Source organism: Danio rerio, chromosome 7 (genome assembly GCF_052040795.2).
Source record: "Danio rerio strain M-AB ecotype USA chromosome 7, GRCz13ab, whole genome shotgun sequence".
NCBI lineage: Eukaryota > Metazoa > Chordata > Actinopteri > Cypriniformes > Danionidae > Danio > Danio rerio.
The window spans coordinates 79,561,601-79,586,395 of NC_141027.1; the positions used below are offsets into that span (position 1 = coordinate 79,561,601).

At 34.3% G+C, this 24,795-nt stretch overlaps 1 protein-coding gene across 50 annotated transcripts in view; it reads left to right on the forward strand.

Moving 5' to 3' along the window:
- Nucleotides 1–24,795, forward strand: part of LOC101882941 (adhesion G protein-coupled receptor L3) — a 404,469-nt gene that overhangs the window by 281,546 nt on the left and 98,128 nt on the right. For all 50 annotated transcript variants that reach the window (XR_015496553.1, XR_015496550.1, XR_015496551.1 and 47 more), the window contains exon 6: nucleotides 20,164–20,514. Coding sequence is in view for 46 of the 50 variants with exons in the window: in XM_087262380.1 (XP_087118506.1) it covers nucleotides 20,164–20,514 (351 nt within the window). In the remaining 4 variants the exon portion in view is untranslated. The remainder of the gene's footprint in view (nucleotides 1–20,163; nucleotides 20,515–24,795) is intronic.

Below are 24,795 nucleotides of genomic sequence, written 5' to 3' on the forward strand. Positions count from 1 at the left end.
TCAGCAACACACACACACACACGCACACACACACACACACACACACACACACACACACACACGCACACACACACAAAGCTGAAAGTTAAGAATGTTGTGTTTAATTGGAAAGCAGCGAGTGAGTTTTGCGGATCGGAAGTTCATGGCTACTCTCTGAAAGGAGGAATGTCGTCGCTCAGACCGGCCGTAATTACAGAGCCAGTGTTTCTCAATGTGTGACATTCCTTTCGCCGTTTAATTAAAAGCTTTTTAAAGGAAGAAAACTCTTATAAACATCTTCAGAAACACTGTGGGAAAAAAAATAAACACACAGTTATTGCCTCACAGTGATATGGAGGAGACGCGCCGGAGAATAATGAGTCAAATCACTTACAAAGTATTTTAATTTCTTCCCACAATATTTCAGTCTCAGTGCCAGATAAAGCAGTATAAAAGTCACCACATTGTATTCTAGTTTAAATGTAAACAAAAGTAAATACCAGTTTTACATTGTTCCACGATATACAGTTAAATATTTGCCCTCCTGTATATATATTTTTCCCAATTTCTGTTTAACAGAGAGCAGATTTTTTCGAAACATAATAGTGATAATATCTCATCTCTAATCACTGATTTATTTTCTCTTTGTCATGATGACAGTAAATAATATTAGACTACATATTCTTCAAGACACTTCTATACAGCTTAACATGACATTTAAAGGCTTCACTCGGTTAATTAGGGTAACTAGGCAGGTTAGGATAATTAGGCAAGTTAATGTATAACGATGGTTTCCTCTATAGAATATTGAAAAAATATAGCTTATATATAGCTTAATATTTGTGTTCCTAAAATTGTGTTGAAAAAATTAAAAACTGGTTTTGTTTTAGCCGAAATAAAACAAATAAGACTTTCTCCAGAAGAAAGATTATTATAGGAAATACTGTGAAAAATTTGCTTTGTTAAACGTCATTTGGGAAATCATTGAGAAAGAAAAGAAAAATCACAAGAGGGTGAATAATTCTGACTTCAACTGTACATGTGTTATGTCTCAGAATGGCAACATGCCAATGCAACAGTATTTATTGTGGATCGATCACCTAAAATTAAAGTTTTATTATTATTATTATTAGAGTTATTATTATTATTTGTTTTATATATTTATTATTATAATTTTGTTTTGTTTGATTGTAGCAGTAGCTCTATCTATACAATCAATAGATTTTTCATGGTTTAATATTCTTGAGTTTGCCTTTAACAATGTTTTTGATGCTGATAAAGGAATTAATCTGTAAATAAATGAATAAGTGTATGTCTGGATTGGTTATTCTATTGTATATAATATTATATATTTATTTATTTATTTTATTTATTTATACATATTATTTATGTTATTTATTATTAAAGGATAATAGTAATGTCATATTGTATTGCACATGCGGTTGAGGTCAGAATTATTCGCCCCCGTTTATTTTTGTCCCCAATTTCTGTTTAGCGAACAGCAGATTTTCTCAACACATTTTTAATCATAATAGTGTTAATAACTCATCTCTAATAACTGATTTATTTTCTCTTTGTCATGATGACAGTAAATAATATTAGACTAGATATTCTTCAAGACACTTCTATACAGCTTAAAGTGACATTTAAAGGCTTCACTAGGTTGATAAGGTGAACTAGGCAGGTTAGGGTAATTAGGCAAGTTATTGTATAATGATGGTTTGTTCTGTAGATTATCAAAAAATAATTTAGCTTAAAGGGGCTAATAATATTGACCTTAAAATGGCGTTTAAAAAAACTAAAAACTGCTTTTATTCTAGCCGAAATAAAACAAATAAAACTTTCTCCAGAAGAAAAAATATTATCAGACATACTGTCAACATTTCCTGAATCTGTTAAGCATAATTTAGGAAATATTTTAAAAAAAGAAGAAATGAAAGGGGACTATTAATTCTGAGTTTAACTGTATATGCTGCCCAAAACCCAGACAAATCTCGCAGCAGATGCAGCGCTGTGATAAAGCTGTAGTCTGAAGGAAGGAAATGAAGGCAGTGTTTGCCTGAAAGCAGAAACGCGGAGTGATGACGGCTCATCTGATGTGGTATTTACCTCTCCGTCAAAAACACTTTCATTCAACTGTGTCCAAAAAAGTAGTCAAATGCGAGCAGGAAATGAAAATGCATGCTTTTCTGGAGCACTTCTGTCGTCAGGGACACATAATTGTTGCTTTGAACACGGATCTGTCTGTCAGTGCTTTCATTATAGAAATATCCCTCCTGGCCAGAGCTGGGTTTAAAAAACACATCTATACTAGTGTTACTCACACACACCGGTTTGAACAAAAACATCACAATTATTCTCTGCATGAATACAATTCAAGTCAATCGAGTGAGTTCATGGACAATGCTAAAGTTTTACAATTAACAGTGCAAATATGGACAAAATTATTGAAAAAAATCTGACAGCAGGGTTCAACACTAGGGATTTTTTCTACTGGCCTCACCAGGGGTGCGTTTCCGAAAATCATCTATTACACCCCAAGTCTAGGAGAAAACAACAGGGGCATAATAAACGGGAAGACAAATGTGTTGGGGTGGTGCATTTCATTTCATTTCATTTTCTTGTCGGCTTAGTCCCTTTATTAATCCGGGGTTGCCACAGCGGAATGAACCGCCAACTTATCCAGCAAGTTTTTACGCAGCGGATGCCCTTCCAGCTGCAACCCATCTCTGGGAAACATCCACACACACATTCACACACACACTTATACACCTTGGACAATTTAGCCTACCCAATTCACCTGTACCGCATATCTTTGGACTGTGGGGGAAACCGGAGCACCCGGAGGAAACCCACGCGAAGGTTGGGAGAACATGCAAACTCCACACAGAAACGGCAACTGAGCCGAGGTTTAAACCAGCGACCTTCTTGCTGTGAGGCGACAGCACTACCTACTGCGCCACTGCCTCGCCGGGGTGGTGGATTTCCCAAACAACACAAAAACTTAACACAAAAGATCCCCTTCGGTCGACAACCAAACTCGGACACTCAGGTGAGAGTATATGAATAGATTTATTATAGTAAATATAAATGAGCATCTCTTCAGGGTGGCCACTGGCCAAAATAGCAAACAAAAGAAACTACAAAGTAAATGAACTAAATAGATAATTACAGAATACATAAACATAAACATAGTCAGAAGTAATCAAATAAATAAAATAAAATAAATAAAATAAAATAAATAGGCAGGCCACCCCAGAAGCTCAAACTCTCAAAATAAGTTAAACATATGAACAATCGTAACAAGTTTGAATGTTGGTCATCGGCTCATTCTGGAAACGTAGCCCTGCGGACGTTTCTGGAGACTGCGATATACGTCCCGGGAGGTATGTATTTGTGCAGTTTTTGATTTCGTGAATCCGCGAGAGGTTCTGTGCGTGCTTTTTCGCGTCTTAAATGCCGCTTGCAAGCACCGTTCGCGCCCGCGTTCATCTCGCGTATAGCCACCGGAGGCCGCTGTCGAGCGACCGTCGGTCCGATTGACTGACTGAATGACTGAACGATTGACTGGGCGGCAACGATTTCGTCTGATTTTGATTGCGTTTTCGGATTTCACCGCATTCTCGCCTCGTTATGAACTCGTTCGCTTTATTTTTTGGATTCAGTTTTTTGTTTTACCTGATTTCTGGAACTGCTCTTCCCCGGACTTGAACCTGGTCGTTGTGGCCAGCTCCCCTCCAAGCCTCCGTTTCGCCAACGTAATACGATGAGCTAACCAGACAAACTGGCTGCAGCAGGAAAGCCCTCCACATGGAGTTTAGATCGCCAGAGATCGTGACAATCATCATCATAAATATTATCAACATTATTATTAAAGTATGATTTTTTTTCCTAATAAATAATAAATATTCAATTTAATTTCTTAATAAATTGCCTTATTTATTTATTTATTTATTTATTTATTTATTTATATGATCAAAATATGAGACTACAATATGCTTTTGATAGTGATTTTCTGCTTTAGAGTAGAATATGTAATGTTCTCAACAATATTTGTAAAGGAAGCACAGGCTCTATATGTGCCATTTACATGATGATGATCAGCCAATCAGTCGACACTGACTTTCGGCCACTTTATGGATCGTGATTTGACACGCTTTCCTATTTCTGACTGCTTCTTTCAGTTGTTCCATGTTCAAGTTCGTGTCAGTCTTGATTGTGTCCAGCACCATTTACATATATTTCAATTAATTTAGAAAACGTGAGCCTGTTTTTACCAAAACTAATGTTGGATTTTATTTTAAATGCGTGTGCGTGTAAAAACAATTTAATGTGCACAAAGAAATGATGAGGTTCTTCTCTAAATAAGTTGTCACAATGATAAAAACTTGTCAAATCAAATACATTTTTATTTTTCTTCATTCGGTGTGTGTCTATGCATGCGCATGCAAGCTCACGAGCCGTCGAAACAGAATTAGTGTGTAATGAACAGAAGCACATCAAAAGAGTCACCTTCAGATGAAGGTTAATTCCAAGAGAAACATGCCGCAGGTGCTGTGTGTTCAAAGCTGAGCGCGCACACACACACACACGTGCTCTATCTATCTCTCTGTGTGATCTGAGAATGTTCCGAGTGGAATATTTCCTGTCTGACTCTGTAAATGCATGTAAGGGCATCTCAGATCACATAACCGTTTAATAAGCTCAACAGAGCTGCCAAGTCCGCAGGTTTCCTCTGGAACTGGGCTACTTTTTAGGTTCAACCGAGGGGAAACAAACACGATTTCAGCCAAGGGTGGCCCAAGAAATGTGACTGAGTGTGTTTTCACACCTGCTCTCGTGTCAGAGCCTGGTGCATTTCTCCCTCAGCTCTGTTCATTTGCTCATATTTACACCACACTGTAAAATGTTTCTTACGACCTTATTCAAGTCGAGGAGTTTTTTTGTTTAGGAGGTATAACAAAGACTCAAATTTGGTAAATGATATTGAATTAGAACTAATAAAAAGATACTGTTGAAATCAGAATTATTCACCCCCTTTGAATTTATTTTATTTGCTAAATATTTCCCAAATGATGTTGAACAGATTCAGGAAATGTTTGACAGTATGACAGTAACTGTTTCACAGTATGTCTGATAATATTTTTTCTTCTGGAGAAAGTCTTATTTGTTTTATTTTGGCTAGAATAAAAGCAGTTATTAATTTTTTAAACACCATTTAAGGTCAATATTATTGGCCCCTTTGAGCTATATTTTTTTCAATAGTCTACAGAACAAACCATCATTATACAATAACTTGCCTAATTACCCTAACCTGCCTGGTTACCCTAATTACCCTAGTGAAGCCTTTAAATGTCACGTTAAGCTGTATAGAAGTGTCTTGAAGAATATCTAGTCTAATATTATTTACTGTCATCATGGCAAAGATAAAATAAATCAGTTATTAGAGATGAGTTATTAAAACTATCATGATTAGAAATGTGTTGAAGAAATCTGCTGATAATTCAGGGGGGCTAATAATTCTGACTTCAACTGTTTGTTCGAGCCATATTTATTATGTACATTTCTGAATATTATGTATGCTTATTATTTGTTTGTTGCATTTATACTGTCTACAATCAAAAGCATGTTTATATGGTTATTGCATGCTTTAATTATGCCTTTGCTTATTGAAAAGAGAGAAAGAGACGGTTTTTGACCGTCGTTCCATATTGTATCGTTATATAAAGATAAAGGGATTGTTCCTGCTTTGAAGAACAAATAAAAACAAGAGAGGAATATAACGACTTGGATGAGCTTGTCGCGTCAGACGGGTTACTTATCATGTTTCAAGCTTGGATGATTATAAACAGAGCATTTATAAACAGAGCATGACGTTTACATGAGCTTAAAGGGGCGACACAGGGGTTAGCACTGCCACCTCACAGCAAGGTCGCTGGTTAGAGCCTCAGTTGGCATTTCTGTGTGGAGTTTGCATGTCCTCATGTTGGCGTGGGTTTTCTCCAGGTGCTCCGGTTTCCCCCACAGTCCAAACCAAGACAATCTCACGTCAATTCGTAACTTTTTGATTTAGTGGCTAATTCGTATTTAAGTACGTCTTACTCATCCCCCTGTATTATTTACAGTGTTTTTTCCTGTTTTTTTAAGTACATTTAAAATTACGTAAACTTAAAGTAATAAATTGTAAAAAAAAAAATAAAGGTCAAATGACTGGCAGCTACGGCTGCCAAACAAAAACCATAAAATTAAGGTAAAAATGGATTTGATAGTAATAATCTAGGAAAAGTCTGTAAAATAACAGTGTTTCTCTGTAAACATTTGAATGAAAATATCTGTGGATTTATTATTTTTTGCACTTTATTTAAACAAAGAAATTTTACCGTATTTTTATGGTTTTTGTTTGGCAGCCGTAGCTACCAGTCATTTGACCTTTTTTTTTTTTTACGATTTTTTTTTTTTTTACAATGTGGACTACTCGTAATTCGTACGAATTAGTCACTGAACTGGCAAAACGTAAAATACTTACATTTCCTCGTGAGATCAGGCTGGTCCGAACACATGCGCTAAAGGGGAATTGATGAACTACATTGAATGTAGTGTGTTTGTGAGAATGTATGTGTTTCCCAGTACTGGGTTGCAGCATATGCTGTAATAGTTTGCGGTTCATTCTGCAATGGTAACTCCTGATGAATAAAGGGACTAAGCCGAAGGAAAATGAATGAATGAAGAGTAAATCAAATCCAAATACAGAAGTTTCGAGGCCTAAAATAGGACAGAACTGCTGCATATGGAGCGTGTCATTTAAAGCAAAGAACACGAATAAATAAGTGGTTTAATGCAAAATAAAAGCCAATGGCGAACGCATCTGTTGTTAAATAACTAAATTAGAGTTATGAGAATCAAAAGGGAAACGTTATCGAGGAAAAATAAATAACGGTGAGAATTTTTCGGGGACCGTTTGCTTAAATGCTTTACGAATCTCACATTTTCCTTGTGTGAAATGTGAGTGGGATATGATCTCTGCTGTACTCGGGCAGTGTTGCGGCGGGTGTATTTTTAGGCGCTCTATATGTTTTAGGTTTTCAGGGAGTCGGTGTTTGGCTGGAGGCTGGGTTTATGGCTCCATTACTCACTGCTGAAAATCCCCAGGCTCACGGGCACAAGAGTGTGGCACTTTATCAGCCTCTCCAGCTTCAGTTCCTCTATAGAGGCAGTCAAGAGAGAGATACACACACACACACACACAGCGTACAACATCTGTCCTCATGCCCTGCTCCACTGGCCTGTGTGCGTGCTTCTCTCGTCTCATGTGTACCGGTATCTGAAGCTTCATGAAATCTCAAAAAACAAGAATATGATAGCCGAATTGCCCACACTAGCACTGTAGCCTCACAGCAAGAAGGTTGCTAGTTCGAGTTCCGGCTGGGTCAGTTGGCCTCGTGTTGGCGTGGGTTTCGTCAGGGTGCTCCGGTTTCCCCCACAGTCCAAACACATGCGCTATAGGGGAATTGATCAACTAAATTGGCCATAGTGTTTGTGTGTGAATGAGTGTGTATGGGTGTTTCTCAGTACTGGGTTGCAATCTCCGAGCATTTGCTTTGGTCTTCATATCTTCCAGATGACAGTTTCATAGCAGAAAGTGACATTAAATGAAAAGCTGAATGTTTATTTTTGCGGTGAGTCAAGCTTATGAAGTCTGCGAGCCGCCGAATGCTCCTGAACTTGACCTTGTTTTTCCTCTCGACTCGTCTGGAAGCTGACATGTCTTCAGCTGTTGTGATGGACAGTTCCCTGTGAGATAGCGATCTGCCGTTTTCACCTGCTGCGTGGAAAAACAGCTCTTTATTTCTGCTGATATTCAGACACTGAGCGCCCGAGTGTTGCTCTGCTCTGCGGGACTCCTTTAGGCAGACGGTAGTCGACCTGATTTGACCCATATGCAGAGTGGAATATGTTTAGGGCTGGGTTTGACTCGCTCTGGCTTCGGGTTAGATAGGACACACTGTTGATTGCGGAGTGGAGACCTGCAGACTCCCGGGCCGAGGGGCTTAACTGCAGAACAGACTGTCAGAACATTACAAAACTCAGGGATTTGGGATTAATCTGTCGAGATGTTCTCATTGATTTCCTATTGGCTTTTTTAAGTTGGCCTGAAACTGAAGGACTGCAACAGACCTCTCCTTTTGTAGTGCCAGGGCATTGCTAGGGGTCTTTGATGGTAGCTGTGGTGATCTTAGTGGGTGTAAAAAGGATGTTAAGCAGTTTCTTTGGTTATGTTAGATGATTGCTATGCAGGTTTTGGGTGAATGGTTGCTATGCATTTGCTATTATCATTCTTATATTGTTATTTGTTGAAAGAGTAGCTAACAAATGCATGTTTTTTATTCTACTTTAAAAAAAAGTTTTAATAATCGTTTAATCCACCAACGGTTCGTACACTAGGCACACACACAAATCAAATTCACATCTAAGCGGCTAAAATAAATTAATTAATTATACAGAATAGATAAATAAATAAATAAATAAATAAATAAATAAATAAATAAATTGTACAAAATAAATAAATACATAAATAAATCATACAGAATAAATAAATAAATGAAAAAAATAAATTAATTAATAGATAAACTATAGAGAATAAATAAATAAATAAATTATACAGAATAAATAAATAAATGAAAAAAATAAATAAATTAATAGATAAACTATAGAGAATAAATAAATAAATAAATTATACAGAATAAATAAATAAATAAATAATAAATAAATAAATTAATAATACAGATAAAATAAATAATTAAATAAATAATAAATAAATAAATAAATTATACAAAAATAAATAAATAAATAAATTATACAGAATAAATAAATAAATAAATAAATAAATTATACAGAATAAATAAATAAATAAATAAATAAATAAATAAATAAATAAATTGTACAAAATAAATAAATACATAAATAAATCATACAGAATAAATAAATAAATGAAAAAAATAAATTAATTAATAGATAAACTATAGAGAATAAATAAATAAATAAATTATACAGAATAAATAAATAAATGAAAAAAAAATAAATTAATAGATAAACTATAGAGAATAAATAAATAAATAAATTATACAGAATAAATAAATAAATAAATAAATAAATAAATAAATAAATAAATAAATAATAAATAAATTAATAATACAGATAAAATAAATAATTAAATAAATAATAAATAAATAAATAAATTATACAAAAATAAATAAATAAATAAATTATACAGAATAAATAAATAAATAAATAAATAAATAAATAAATAAATAAATTATACAGAATAAATAAATAAATAAATAAATAAATAAATAAATTATACAAAAATAAATAAATACATGAATAAATTATACAGAATAAATAAATAAATATATAAATAAATAAATTATACAAATAAATAAAACATAAATAAATTATATGGAATAAATAAACAAACAAATAAATTAATTATACAGAATAAATAAATAAATAAATAAATAAATAAACAAATTATAAAGAGTAAATAAATAAATAAATAAACAATTTATAAAGAGTAAATAAATAAATAAATAAATAAATAAATTATACAGAATAAATAAAAAAATTAATTACTAAATTATACAAAATAATTAATTAATTAATTATACTGAATAAATAAAAAAAATAATAAATAAATTAAAAAAAAAATAAATAAATAAATAAATAAATAAATAAATAAATAAATAAATAAATAAATAAATAAATAAATAAATAAATGCAATTATTAGAATATAAAAGGAATTGAAGTCAATATGCAATAACATAACAGAACGCAGAGCTAAATGTGTGAGAGCTAAAGTTTGGCGTTTTTAATTCTTTTGAACACATTCAGGTGCTGCTTGGCAATTTGACAAGGCTTCTAAATTTGTTCATGCTGTCAATTGCGGAAGAAGAGATCGTTAAAGGTTTCTGATAAACCGCTGTGACAGCTGCAGGCGCTGTGTGATGCAGATCCGTCTTAACCATATATGGTTCGCCCCTGCCTAGATCATGTGTCCTGGATTGTGTGTGCTGAAACGTGTGTGTGGGTCTGCGAGTCTGCAGCATCCCACAATTGTCAACTATGACAGCAGAGTAAACAAACAAACAAATAACCAAAAAAGGAAGCAAATCTTTCAGCGTGGGTTTATAAACACGCACCTTTTTCTCTGCAGTGCGGAGTGGGGACTGTGAACACGGTCCAAATGTTAATTAAAAATGTCTGTGTCTGAGCGGTGATAGAGATGCTTCATCTTCCTGCCAGACGTGAATGAGCCCAGCCAGTTCTCACTCGCTCCGATAAGACACCAGAATAGAGAGACAATTCAAAGTAATGAGCTATTTCTGACAGGGAGAGAAACTTCTCTTCATTTTCTGTGCCGCTGAGAAGAGGAACGAGAGATAATTATGACAAGAAGAGTACTTCAAATTAAGTGTAATAGCACATTGGCTGAAACGCAAAAAGTCTTGCTGCGGAACGGCGTCTGCGCATCCGCCGTCAATCCCGATAATGGACTGAATGTGTTAGAGAAGAGCTGGAGAAGAGTGAGACGCTGAAGAAGCAGACAGATTTACAGATTGACCTCTTGAGTTAATTGTGCTGCTTTTGATGCTTCTTTGAGATAAAAACGCTTGGTTCTTGTCTCGTCTTGTGCTCACAGACTGCCCAATCTTCAGTGAGCCGTAACACACACACAGTAGTCACATCAGCTGATCCAGAAGCAGTTTATGAACCAAATCCTCATCAGATAGCAGTCATGTTTATTAAGGATGGGTGATTTCTTGTTCTTGATGGGTGATTTTCTTATTTTGCAATGCAGAAATGCGCTCAGTTTCACAATAGTTTAAAGTTCCCATTCAGTTGCCAGTGGAAGACATGACTAGGATTAATCAACGACAGAAAAAGGTCAATCTGTGTGCTCGACAAAGTGTGTTCATGACTATACATAATAAGGTAGGATAATATAAGAAGAAAATATCGGTTTGCAACATCAAGCAGCATAATGAGCTTTTTTAAACATATACATTTACCGGCCACTTTATTAGGTACACCTTACTAGTACCAGGTTGGACCCCCTTTTGCCTTCAGAACTGCCTTAATCCTTCATGGCAGAGATTCATCAAGCTTCTGGAAATATTCCTCAGAGATTTTGCTCCATATTGGCATGATAGCATCACACAGATTTGTTGGCTGCATATCCATGATGCCAATCTCCTGTTCCACCCTATCCCAAAGCTACTCCATTGGATTGAGAACTGGTGACTTTGTAGGCCATTTGAGTACAGTGAACCCATTGTCATGTTCAAGAAACCAGTTTGATGGTGCGTTATCCTGCTGGAAGCTGCCATCAGAAGATGGAGACACTGTGCTCATAAAGGGATGGACATGGTCAGCAGCAATACTCAGGTAGGCTGTGGCGTTGACATGATGCTCAATTGATACTAATGGACCCAAAGTGTGCCAAGAAAATCTCCCCCACACCATTACACCACCACCACCAGCCTGAACCGCTGATACAAGGCAGGATGGATGCATGCTTTTATGTTGTTGATGCCAAATTGTGAGCCGAGCATCTGAATGTGTCAGCAGAAATGGAGACTCATCAGAGCAGCAACGTTTCTCCAATCTTCTATTGTCCAGTTTTGGTGAGTCTGTGTGAATTGTAGCCTCAGTTTCCTGTTCTTAGCTGACAGGAGCGGCACCCGGTGTGCTCTTCTGCTGCTGTAGCCAATCCGCCTCAAGGTTGGACGTGTTGTGTGTTCAGAGATGTTCTTCTGCAGAGCTCGGTTGTAACGAGTGCTTATTTGAGTTACTGTTGCCTTTCTATCAGCTGGAACCAGTCTGGCCATTCTCCTCTGACCTCATCAACAAGGCATTTGCGCTCACAGAACTGCCGCTCACTGGATATTTCCTCTTTGTCGGAGCATTCTCTGTAAACCCTAGAGATGGTTGTGCGTGAAAATCCCAGTAGATCAGCAGTTTCTGAAATACTCAGAGCAGCCGGTCTAGCTGAACAACCATGCCACGTTCAAAGGCACTTAAATCCCCTTTCTTCCTCATTCTGATGCTCACTTTGAACTGCAACAGATCGTCTTGACCATGCATACATGCCTAAATACAGTGAGCTGCTGCCATGTGATTGGCTGATTAGACATTTCCGATAATGAGCAGTTGGACAGGTGTACCTAATAAAGTGGCCGGTGAGTGTACAACGATATAAGTAACTTACAACACAATTAAAATACACAAAAATGTATTTATGTAATGATCATACACAAATAACAAGCTAATATATATATATATATATATATATATATATATATATATATATATATATATATATATATATATATATATATATATATATATATATATATATATATATATATATTTGTGTATTTTTTATTTTTTAATTAAGTGAGTTATTTCCTCAAAACAAGCAAAATAATCTGGCAAAATAATTATTTAATTTAATTTAATTGATATTTGGACTGGAAACATTTTGATTTAATTGATATTTGTCTAAGTAAAACATTTTTTGCACTATTAAATCTCATGAAAACAAGTTATGAAAGCCACTCTGTAAAGTATTATATTTAAACAGTGAATTAAAGTAGAAGCATAATTATATAATTATATATGTAAAGACTCATAATGCATAATGCCAGATATCATGCATAAATGATTTCCCAACTAGTTTAATCTGCTCTGTGGTTGTAAATGTGTGATGGACGGAGTGTGTATGTGTGTATGTGTGTGTGTCATCAGCTGATCCCATTAGCCTCTCCTCTCACTATCACAGGCTTTATCTAGAAACTGGCCAGGGTCAAAAACAGAAAAGGAAAATTAATAATCAGGTTAATTTGCTCTTTTAGAAGTACAGCAGCCCTCTGGGCACAATTTATTAAAGTTGTAAAACAAAATGAACTCATACAGCAGGTAATGCCCAACTTTTAATTGCTCATCAAAGCTTTAATAGTGGGCAAGTGCATCATTTATGAAATTAATCACGGCAATATTAATAAACCAAAAGCTGAATCACTGAAATGTTTTTATTATTATTATCATATTACAGTATGCAAATTAAGTTGTAGATCTACTGGATACTCAAGCTATTTTCTGCATTATTTAAGCTCATATCTAGATTGACATCTGTGAAATAGAAAACTCTGGACACACAGTCGACGTTTTTGTTTAGTAGAATTATTTTCTTTTCTGTTACATTATTTATGTTTTGATTATTTGTCCATATATTTTTATCATTATGTATTATTTGATTTATATTTTATTTGTATGTATTTAACAATTAGTTATTTTGGTCACACTTTACAATAAGGTTCATTAGTTAATGTTAATTAAAGCATTTACTAACATGAACAAACAATGAACAACACATTTACTACAGTATTTGTTCATGTTATTAAACATTAGTTAATGAAAATACAGTTGTTCATTATTAGTTCATGTTAACTCATGGTGCATTCACTAATGTTTACAAGCATGGACTTGAATGTTAATAATGCATTAGTAAATGTTCAATTATGATTAATAAATGCTAAAGTATTGTGTTCATGATTAGTTCATGTTAGTAAATGCATTAAATAATGAACCTTATTGTAAAGTGTTATTTTTAATATAGTTTCTACTAAAGAAATGCCTTATTTTGAAAGATAGATAATAGTTTCAACAGTAGGTGGCACAAGTGTCTGTCTTCCTGAGTGATTCATTAAAAAACATGTTGAATATGATTACACATGGGCAGCACGGTGGCGCAGTGGGTAGCACAATCCCCTCACAGCAAGAAGGTCGCTGTTACGAGTCCTGGCTGGGCCAGTTGGCATTTCTGTGTGGAGTTTGCATGTTCTCCTCCGTGTTGGCGTGTGTTTCCTCTGGGTGCTCCGCTTTGCCCCACAGTCCAAATAGTCTATATACATATACAGACTATAGGGGGAATTATTGACGGATTGGCATGAAGAGATCATGTGTGAACAGGCCCTTTTTAGAAGTAGATACTAGAAAAATCATTATTTTTTTATTTATTTATTCATTCATTCATTCATTCATTCATTCTGTATGTATGTATGTATGTATGCATGCATGTATGTATGTATGTATGTATGTATGTATGTATGTATGTATGTATGTATGTATGTATGTATGTATGTATGTATTTATTTATTTATTTATTTATTTATTTATTTATTTATTTATTTATTTATTTATTTTTATTTATTTATGTATTTATTTATGTATTTTTATTTATTTATTTATTTATTTATTTATTTATTTATTTATGTATTTATTTATTTATTTATAAAATTATTATTATTTTTATAGACTATAGAGGAATTCCAGCGTTATAGATGTGACATTTTAGGTAAAAACTCAAAACGTAAATTCACATAGAAAGCATATGTTAACATTATATAGAAACATGTGTTTATGTTTTCCAAAACAACTAACCACAGAGTTAAAGGATCAGAAAAATATTGATCTGTAAATATTTACTGAGGGAAATAAACGGGCGTTATGGGTGAGACCAAAAAAGTCGGCAAGTTTACAGTATTGATAGATTTCATGTGATGTCACACACTGCTGCTGCCACCATTTTTGTGCCTGAACTGTACTATTCATCATTTGTTTATATTTGAGCAAAATGTCGATTTCATTTAGTCTTATTTGAATGCGCTGTGGTTTGAGCATAGTCTATGGTCGTGAGTGTGACCGTATTGGAGACAAATGTGGTGGTGTGTGTAGCGGAAGTGTTTTTGGTCCTTGTGAATAGCCTACAACATACAGTTGAAGTCAGAATTATTCGCCCACTTTTAAATTTTAGTTTCTTTTTTTTATATTTCCCAAACGATGTTTAACAGAGCAATTAAATTTTCACAGTATGTCTGATAATATTTTTTCTTCTGGAGAAAGTTTTATTTGTTTTATTTCGGCTAAAATAAAAGCAGTTTTTATTTTTTTAAACACCATTTAAGGTCAATATTATCAGCCCCTTTAAGCTATATTTGTTTTCGATAGTCTCCAGAACAAACCATCGTTATACAATAACTTACCCAATCCTGCCTAGTTACCCTAATTACCCTATTGAAGCCTTTAAATGTCACTTTAAGCTGAATAGAAGTGTCTTGAAGAATATCTAGTCTAATATTATTTACTGTCATCATGGCAAAGAGAAAATAAATCAGTTATTAGAGATGAGATATTAAAACTATTATGATTAGAAATGTGTTGAAGAAATCTGCTCTCCGTTAAACAGAAATTGAGGAAAAAATAAACAGGAGCTCTAATAACTCAGGGGGGGGGGCTGATAATTCTGACTTCAACTGTTCTTTGTAGAAATTCTGGGCATTTAACTGCAAAAAGAAATAATGATCATCTAAAGGATAAATGTTGCTCACTATAGAACAAAAATGATTGAGTTTATTTGAGTCTATGGGGGATTATGAGTTTTATTTCAACCATTGTACTGAATTGTCAAAACAGAACAAAAAAAAGAGAGAAATTCTTAAATTAAAAATCTTAATTAAACATTTGTGCATTTCTGAGGAGAAAGGTTGGTTATGGATGTGACAGATATTAAATTGGCACTCCTGTGACTTCAAATATAATCAAATATATTTGTTTGAAAACATTGACAGAGACATGAGGATTTCCACAGTACTGTAAAAAACAACCCTACACACACACACACACACACACACACACACACACACACACACACACACACACACACACACACACACACACACACACACACACACACACACACACACAAATAAAACGTAGCTAATTTGATAAAATCTTAATTTTTTTTTTCACATCAAGGTTGACATTTGTATGGAATTGCTCTATAAATATACTATAATTATCGGAAAATACATACCTAGTTATTTGCATTCATATTACGATGGGCATGTGTGTTGTTGTTCAGGCGGTGTGTTTCTGTCTAAATGGTGGTTGTTTGCCAGAAGAGTCAATCAGCAATCGTCTGAATTCCTCCTCTAACAGTGAGTTTGACACTGGCGCTGCTGTGTTTGTATGCGGCCGCTTCCTGAAAACAGCAGGAAATCTGATTTTCAGTAATGTAAACAGCTATAGACGGAGGTGAACGCTCTGCCCACACAAACACACAACAATTACCATCACATCACCCTGCAGCAGTGTGAGTGTGTGTGTGCGCGCTTATGTTTCTCTCTCTCTTTCTCTCTCTCTCTCTCTCTCTCTCTATGCACATTCGCTTCCCTCAGAGGCTCAGTGGATCACAGACTGTCGGTCTGGCCAGATCATTTCAGCTATTATTTGTGTTTGGAGAGCAGCTGATCGCTCTGTTTATCTCTTTACTCACTTCATGCTCATGTCTAGTCTCATTTGGATCAATGCATTTTAGAGTGCACTTACACTAGGCTATCCAAACCATGCCCTGGTACAAAAACGTACTAAAAAAGGGCAAACTGGATCCTGGAGGGGTGATGTCTTGGATAGTTTTGCTTCAAACCTAATCAAACACACCTGCCTTTAGCTTTCAGTGCTCTTGAACACACTGATTAGTTCATTCAGGTTTGTTTGATTAGTGTTGGAGCAAAACTCTGTGGTTAAAATTAGAGTATTGTCTTAGTCATGTTAAAATCAGAGTATTGTCTTAGTCATGTTAAAATCAGAGTATTGTCTTAATCATATCAAAATCAGAGTATTGTCTTAATCATATCAAAATCAGAGTATTGTCTTAATCATATCAAAATCAGAGTATTTTCTTAATCATATTAAAATCAGAGTATTGTCTTAATCATATCAAAATCAGAGTATTGTCTTAATCATATTAAATCAGAGTATTATCTTAATCATATCAAAATCAGAGTATTGTCTTAATCATATTAAAATCAGAGTATTGTCTTAATCATATCAAAATCAGAGTATTGTCTTAATCATATCAAAATCAGAGTATTGTCTTAATCGCTTTTAAAATCAGAGTATTGTCTTAATCGCTTTTAAAATCAGAGTATTGTCTTAATCATATTAAAATCAGAGTATTATCTTAATCATATTAAAATCAGAGTATTGTCTTAATCATATTAAAATCAGAGTATTGTCTTAATCATATCAAAATCAGAGTATTGTCTTAATCATATCAAAATCAGAGTATTGTCTTAATCATATCAAAATCAGAGTATTGTCTTAATCATATTAAAATCAGAGTATTGTCTTAATCATATCAAAATCAGAATATTGTCTTAATCATGTCAAAATCAGAGTATTGTCTTAATCATATCAAAATCAGAGTATTGTCTTAATCATATCAAAATCAGAGTATTTTCTTAATCATATCAAAATCAGAGTATTGTCTTAATCATATCAAAATCAGAGTATTTTCTTAATCATATTAAAATCAGAGTATTGTCTTAATCATATCAAAATCAGAGTATTTTCTTAATCATATTAAAATCAGAGTATTGTCTTAATCATATCAAAATCAGAGTATTGTCTTAATCATATTAAATCAGAGTATTATCTTAATCATATCAAAATCAGAGTATTGTCTTAATCATATTAAAATCAGAGTATTGTCTTAATCATATCAAAATCAGAGTATTGTCTTAATCATATCAAAATCAGAGTATTGTCTTAATCGCTTTTAAAATCAGAGTATTGTCTTAATCGTATTAAAATCAGAGTATTGTCTTAATCATATTAAAATCAGAGTATTATCTTAATCATATCAAAATCAGAGTATTGTCTTAATCATATTAAAATCAGAGTATTGTCTTAATCATATCAAAATCAGAGTATTGTCTTAATCATATCAAAATCAGAGTATTGTCTTAATCATATCAAAATCAGAGTATTGTCTTAATCATATTAAAATCAGAGTATTGTCTTAATCATATCAAAATCAGAATATTGTCTTAATCATGTCAAAATCAGAGTATTGTCTTAATCATATCAAAATCAGAGTATTGTCTTAATCATATCAAAATCAGAGTATTTTCTTAATCATATCAAAATCAGAGTATTGTCTTAATCATATCAAAATCAGAGTATTTTCTTAATCATATTAAAATCAGAGTATTGTCTTAATCATATCAAAATCAGAGTATTGTCTTAATCATATTAAATCAGAGTATTATCTTAATCATATCAAAATCAGAGTATTGTCTTAATCATATTAAAATCAGAGTATTGTCTTAATCATATCAAAAGCAGAGTATTGTCTTAATCATATCAAAATCAGAGTATTGTCTTAATCGCTTTTAAAATCAGAGTATTGTCTTAATCGTATTAAAATCAGAGTATTGTCTTAATCATATTAAAATCAGAGTATTATCTTAATCATATCAAAATCAGAGTATTGTCTTAATCATATTAAAATCAGAGTATTGTCTTAATCATATCAAAATCAGAGTATTGTCTTAATCATATCAAAATCAGAGTATTGTCTTAATCATATCAAAATCAGAGTATTGTCTTAATTATATTAAAATCAGAGTATTGTCTTAATCATATCAAAATCAGAATATTGTCTTAATCATGTCAAAATCAGAGTATTGTCTTAATCATATCAAAATCAGAGTATTTTCTTAATCATATTAAAATCAGAGTATTGTCTTAATCGTATTAAAATCAGAGTATTGTCTTAATCGTATTAAAATCAGAGTATTTTCTTAATTATATTAAAATCAGAGTATTGTCTTAATCATGTCAAAATCAGAGTATTTTCTTAATCATATTAAAATCAGAGTATTGTCGTAATCGTATTAAAATCAGAGTATTGTCTTAATCGTATTAAAATCAGAGTATTGTCTTAATCATATTAAAATCAGAGTATTGTCTTAATCATATTGAAATCAGAGTATTGTCTTAATCGTATTGAAATCAGGGTATTGTCTTAATCTTATTAAAATCAGAGTATTGTCTTAATCGTGTTGAAATCAGAGTATTGTCTTAATCATATCAAAATCAGAGTGTTGTCTTAATCAATAAAATCAGAGTATTGTCTTAATCGTATTAAAATCAGAGTATTGTCTTAATCGCTTTTAAAATCAGAGTATTGTCTTAATCGTATTAAAATCAGAGTATTGTCTTAATCGCTTTTAAAATCAGAGTATTGTCTTAATCATATCAAAATCAGAGTATTGTCTTAATCGTATTAAAATCAGAGTATTTTCTTAATCATATTAAAATCAGAGTATTGTCTTAATCATGTCAAAATCAGAGTATTTTCTTAATCATATTAAAATCAGAGTATTGTCGTAATCGTATTAAAATCAGAGTATTGTCTTAATCGTATTAAAATCAGAGTATTGTCTTAATCATATTAAAATCAGAGTATTGTCTTAATCATATTGAAATCAGAGTATTGTCTTAATCGTATTGAAATCAGGGTATTGTCTTAATCTTATTAAAATCAGAGTATTGTCTTAATCGTGTTGAAATCAGAGTATTGTCTTAATCATATCAAAATCAGAGTGTTGTCTTAATCAATAAAATCAGAGTATTGTCTTAATCGTATTAAAATCAGAGTATTGTCTTAATCGCTTTTAAAATCAGAGTATTGTCTTAATCATATCAAAATCAGAGTATTGTCTTAATCGCTTTTAAAATCAGAGTATTGTCTTAATCGGATTAGAATCAGAGTATTGTCTTAATCATATTCAAATCAGAGTATTGTCTTAATCATATTGAAATCAGAGTATTGTCTTAATCATATCAAAATCAGAGTATTATCTTAATCATATCAAAATCAGAGTATTATCTTAATCATATTGAAATCAGAGTATTGTCTTAATCGCTTTTAAAATCAGAGTATTGTCTTAATCGTATTAAAATCAGAGTATTGTCTTAATCATATTCAAATCAGAGTATTGTCTTAATCATATTGAAATCAGAGTATTGTCTTAATCATATTGAAATCAGAGTATTGTCTTAATCATATTGAAATCAGAGTATTGTCTTAATCATATTAAAATCAGAGTATTGTCTTAATCATATTGAAATCAGAGTATTGTCTTAATCATATTGAAATCAGAGTATTGTCTCAATCATATCAAAATCAGAGTATTGTCTTAATCATATTGAAATCAGAGAGTTGTCTAATTCATATTAAAATAAAACGTTCTGACTGTGTTGTTTTGTATTTCCAGAATCCTCGTCTTCAGGAATCGTGCTAATGGACACAACAACAACCCGCACCACCACCCGTCCCATCATCTCCACCACCACCAGCACCACCAGTACGACCTCCAGCACCAGCACAAGCAGCACCTCCAGCACCACCAAACCCCCCTCCACCACCCCAGCTCCACCTCCCCGCAGCACCACCGCTGAGCGCCAGCCTGCTCCTCCAGCTGATGCTTCCATCCGCTCGCACCCGTCCTCCGTCCTGCCCAACATTGCAGTGGAGTTCTGCAGCTCCGTCAGCGACTCTGGCCTCAGCTGGCCCAAAACACGCCAGGGGGTCACCGCCAGACTGCCCTGCCCACCCGGAACCATCGGTAATACTTTCACAGTCATTACTATTCCAGAGCAGATTTACTAATAACAGGGTGTCTGTAAGGACTCAAAGGTCCATACACTGCAGTGGTTAACCCCTTGTGTGCTGTTGGGGTTTATTTCATCCACTCTGGCCTCATTTTGAGTCTTTATTTGGCCTCAACCAAATATCATCATAAATAAACAAAATATAATAAGTTTCCAAATATAATCATCTCAGCTAATGAGATGATTTTGGTTGCATGCTTTATTTTGGCACATATTTTGGGAAAATGCTTTGAAACTTTTCAAAAAAACAATAGACTCTAGTAGTCATACCGCAATAGTAATTGTTTTCAATATTACCGTAGGCGCATGACTCAAAAAAACTATATTTCTGAGAAAAGTTTGCTCAGGCGAATTAAGCGAACGGGAGGTTGCGGGAACTACAATTCCCATCAGCCCAGGCGTGGCCATCATCCTTTGCGGTCTGTTGTCACTACAGATCCAGTAATGCGGAAATGGAGTGTGCTGCTAGTAGCGGGGAAGAAAAAGAGCTGGAAATGATCGAACCTAAAGCGGGTTTTAAATCGGATGTGTGGAAGCATTTCGGTTTCTTTCTAAAAAGATACGAGAAAGGAGAAAAGGTGACAGACAAAGACAAAAACAGTATGCAGGCACTGCCAGACTGTGGTGAAATATAAGTCGGGGAACACGACTAAAAACAGTCATGGGGACTGCAGAACACAGCACACTTGTTATACTGATGCAGACATTGACTTGTATTGGTGGTGGTGTGGAGAGACCCCCCCTCATGATTGTGAAGCGCTTTGGGTGTACGGCCATACACAATAAATGCGCTATATCATAATATATATATTATATAATTTTTATATATTTATAAATGCGCTATATAAATACACATTACATTACATTACCGCAAAGAGAACTCTACCTCACTCATGGTTTGTCCTCTCAAGTGGTGGAAAGACAATGCACAGCGTTACCCACTGCTGTCAACCTTGGCTAAATCATATCTCTCTGTCCCAGAAACCTCAGTCCCAAATGGGAGGGGTTTATTTCTGTTGCAGGGGACATGCCCAGAGACCCCAGCTTTTACCAGATTATAGTTATATGATCATTTTTCTTAAAAAACCCATCTCTATCTAAGTGAGTGAATGATTAAATGTTGAATGTGACGAGTTTTCAACAATACTAAATTGAAACTTAATTACAATTACTAAATTGAAACTACTTTAATAGTTTTTTGTTATTAAAATTGAAAAATTGAAGTTCCTGTTTGGAAGCTTACAGATAGATGGCTGATGTGTATGTCATTGATATGTTCAGTGCTAAGGTAAATAAACACTTTTGACACTTTTTTCAAATCTTTCCATTAGTTTTGTTTTTCCTGTAAATTATTAAAAAAATACCGTACCGTGTCATTCATACCGAGGTGTTATCGTACCGTGAAATTCTGATACTGTTACATCCCTAGACTCTAGGCAAATGCACTCCCATTTGGTTATGTTGGGGGCTGTTTTTGCCCCATTGACTTCCATTATAATCTCCCTGTTAAGAAGAGGTAACCTTTTTCATTTTCACTGTTCATCAGTTGCAGGGCAAAAAAAGCTTTCAATTGCGTCGCGCCTTGCGCCACATTGCACTGGGTATATGATAGGGTCCAAAGTCTTGAGCATCTGATTTTTCCTCGGTGCTGATGTGCTTTCATTTTCTCCGTCTCATTTACGGCAAGTTCAGGCGAGGGAGTGTTTAAGCAACCCTGGCAGAAAAATATACATTATGGGCTCTATTTTGACGGTCCATGCGCAGAGCGCAAAACGCAGGGTCCAAACGCTTTCAGGGCGTGTCAGAACGCGTTTTTGCTAATTTAAGGATGGGAAAACCCCATCCTTGATAAAATCTTAATTATTTTTTTTTTTCACATCAAGGTTGACATTTGCATGGAATTGCTCTATAAATATACTATAATTATCGGAAAATACATACCTAGTTATTTGCATTCATATTACGATGGGCATGTGTGTTGTTGTTCATGCGGTGTGTTTCTGTCTAAATGGTGGTTGTTTGCCAAAAGAGTCAATCAGCATGGCGCATGGTCTAAAAGGGTTGAGTTTATTTTCTTAATGAGTTATAGGTGTGTTTTGAGAATAAACCAATCAGAGTCTCATCTCCCATTCCCTTTAAGAGCCAGCTGCGTCGCGCCAAGAGCGCATTCGCTATTTACAGGATGCAAAGTAAGTCTAAGTGGAAAAACTGAGCATTTCACAAGCAAACAGTTCACAGTTTATTAACAGAAAACTGTTAAACAGAGCATCTACTGCGTGAGAATGAGAGATAATGGATCACTTTCACATTCTCTCTTGGACAGGGAAACCTTTACACACAGACACCAATTAGTCTATAAATAAATACGTTTGTTTGTTAAGCACAAATATTCGTTTCAAAACTATTTCTAAATTCAGTTCTAATTTCCAGCAAACGAATAAATAAACAATAATAATGAAGTGTGGTCAAAAACCTGAGTTATATCCTAAAACACATGCTGTGCGCCATATGGTCTAAAACCTGACAGGTGGACAAATCTAAGCTTGTTTTTAATCAAACAAATATAAATAAGGATATAATAAATAATACTGCTAATAATAATAACATTATACAAAAGCAAATTGTTATGAATGAACTGAAAAAGCCTCCCGAGATGAAGAAGACATAAAAGCAGTGATTTTTCATATTTATGTAGGCTAGAAAATAATATGTTTTGTAATATTTTAATCCTTTATATTTATATTCTATATCTATTCTTATTATATCCTATATATATCCTTAATATTTACATTTTTTTCATATGTAAAGATATTTGCCTATTGCTCTCTTGTGTGTATTAAGCAGTGTGTAAGCGAGGAGCAACTCTGCGCTGGAGTTTAGACCGGGTTTGTTTTGGTCAAATGAAAAATCTATTACAGTTTCTCAAAATAGCAACGCGCCAGCGGTCCGCCTCAGAACGCCTTCCTTTTTAGAGCAGAACGCCTATGGGCGCACAAATGAGCGCTAATGCATTTGCTATTTAAACAGCGTAGCGCAACACCTCAAAACCACTCTTGCGCCAAGCTGAAACTACCAAAAGACTATTGTGCCACACTGCGCCGGGTGTATGATAAGGCCCTTAGAGTTCAAAGAAAATATATTCATATTAAAAAGGAAGCTTGATTCTTTCCATGTCGTAACGAATGCCCTTAAATAATGTAGTTAATAGCTATCTGCAAGCGTCAGTGTTTATTGAGATTAAAGTAAGATTAAAAAAAAAATGAAAGCGAGATAAGAAATATCGTTATAGAAAACACTTGTGACTTCTTTGGGAAATAACGCTCGTCGTAGACGTGGCATGACTAATCGTGAAGGATCTTTTACATAATCTGACTTAGTAACTTTTGCAACCGACAATATAAATGGTGTGATCTGACCGGGGCTTTAATCTAAAAACATCCACATAACAACAGCACGACCATTACAATGGAGAAATAACCCTTTGCCCTTGTGTTTACCTCCTTTTTTTGGTAGCCCAGGTGTGGTGCTCAGATTGCATTTGTCTTTCTCTCTCTGTCTGTGGTTATTAGTGAATATGTGTGTGTGCATCAGCCGACGGTGCACAGCATGAGCACAAATAACACACACACACAGCGCAAGCGTCAAACACACACTGAAGCGTCTGCATCTCTCTCTCTCTCATCCTCCACTTCTTTCACCTCCGTCTGTCGCTCCGCTTTATTTTTTCCGCTCCAAATTTCACCTTTTCCTCCGCTCCCGTCTCCGCATCCGCTCATATCAAAGGTCTGCAGTCTGGCTGGTTGCCATGGTTTCGGGTGATTGACAGCTTCTTCATGATTAGTTGTTTGTTCTTGAAGTTTGTGCGAGCGTCAGACTGGAGCTGCGGTTGCAGGATTTGTCCTCTGGCCATTTCTCCGACGAACACATTCACATCTAAAGAAACTCATTAATCCAAACTACAGCAACAACAAAACAGCAGCGTTTGACTGACGTGCGCTCCAATGCCCAACATATACACCATCATTAAAAAAAGTTTGAGAAAATAATACTCTTATTCAGGAAAAGCACTCATTACAGACTTTAAACGTGACTGTTGACATATACGATATTTTAATCACGAAGTTTTGATTTCAGTCGAATGCTGTGTTTTGATCTGTGTATTATCAGCTGCTATAATAAAGTGAGACGGCTCAACTTTACGACATCAATGGCAATCAGAAATGTGTCTTAATCAT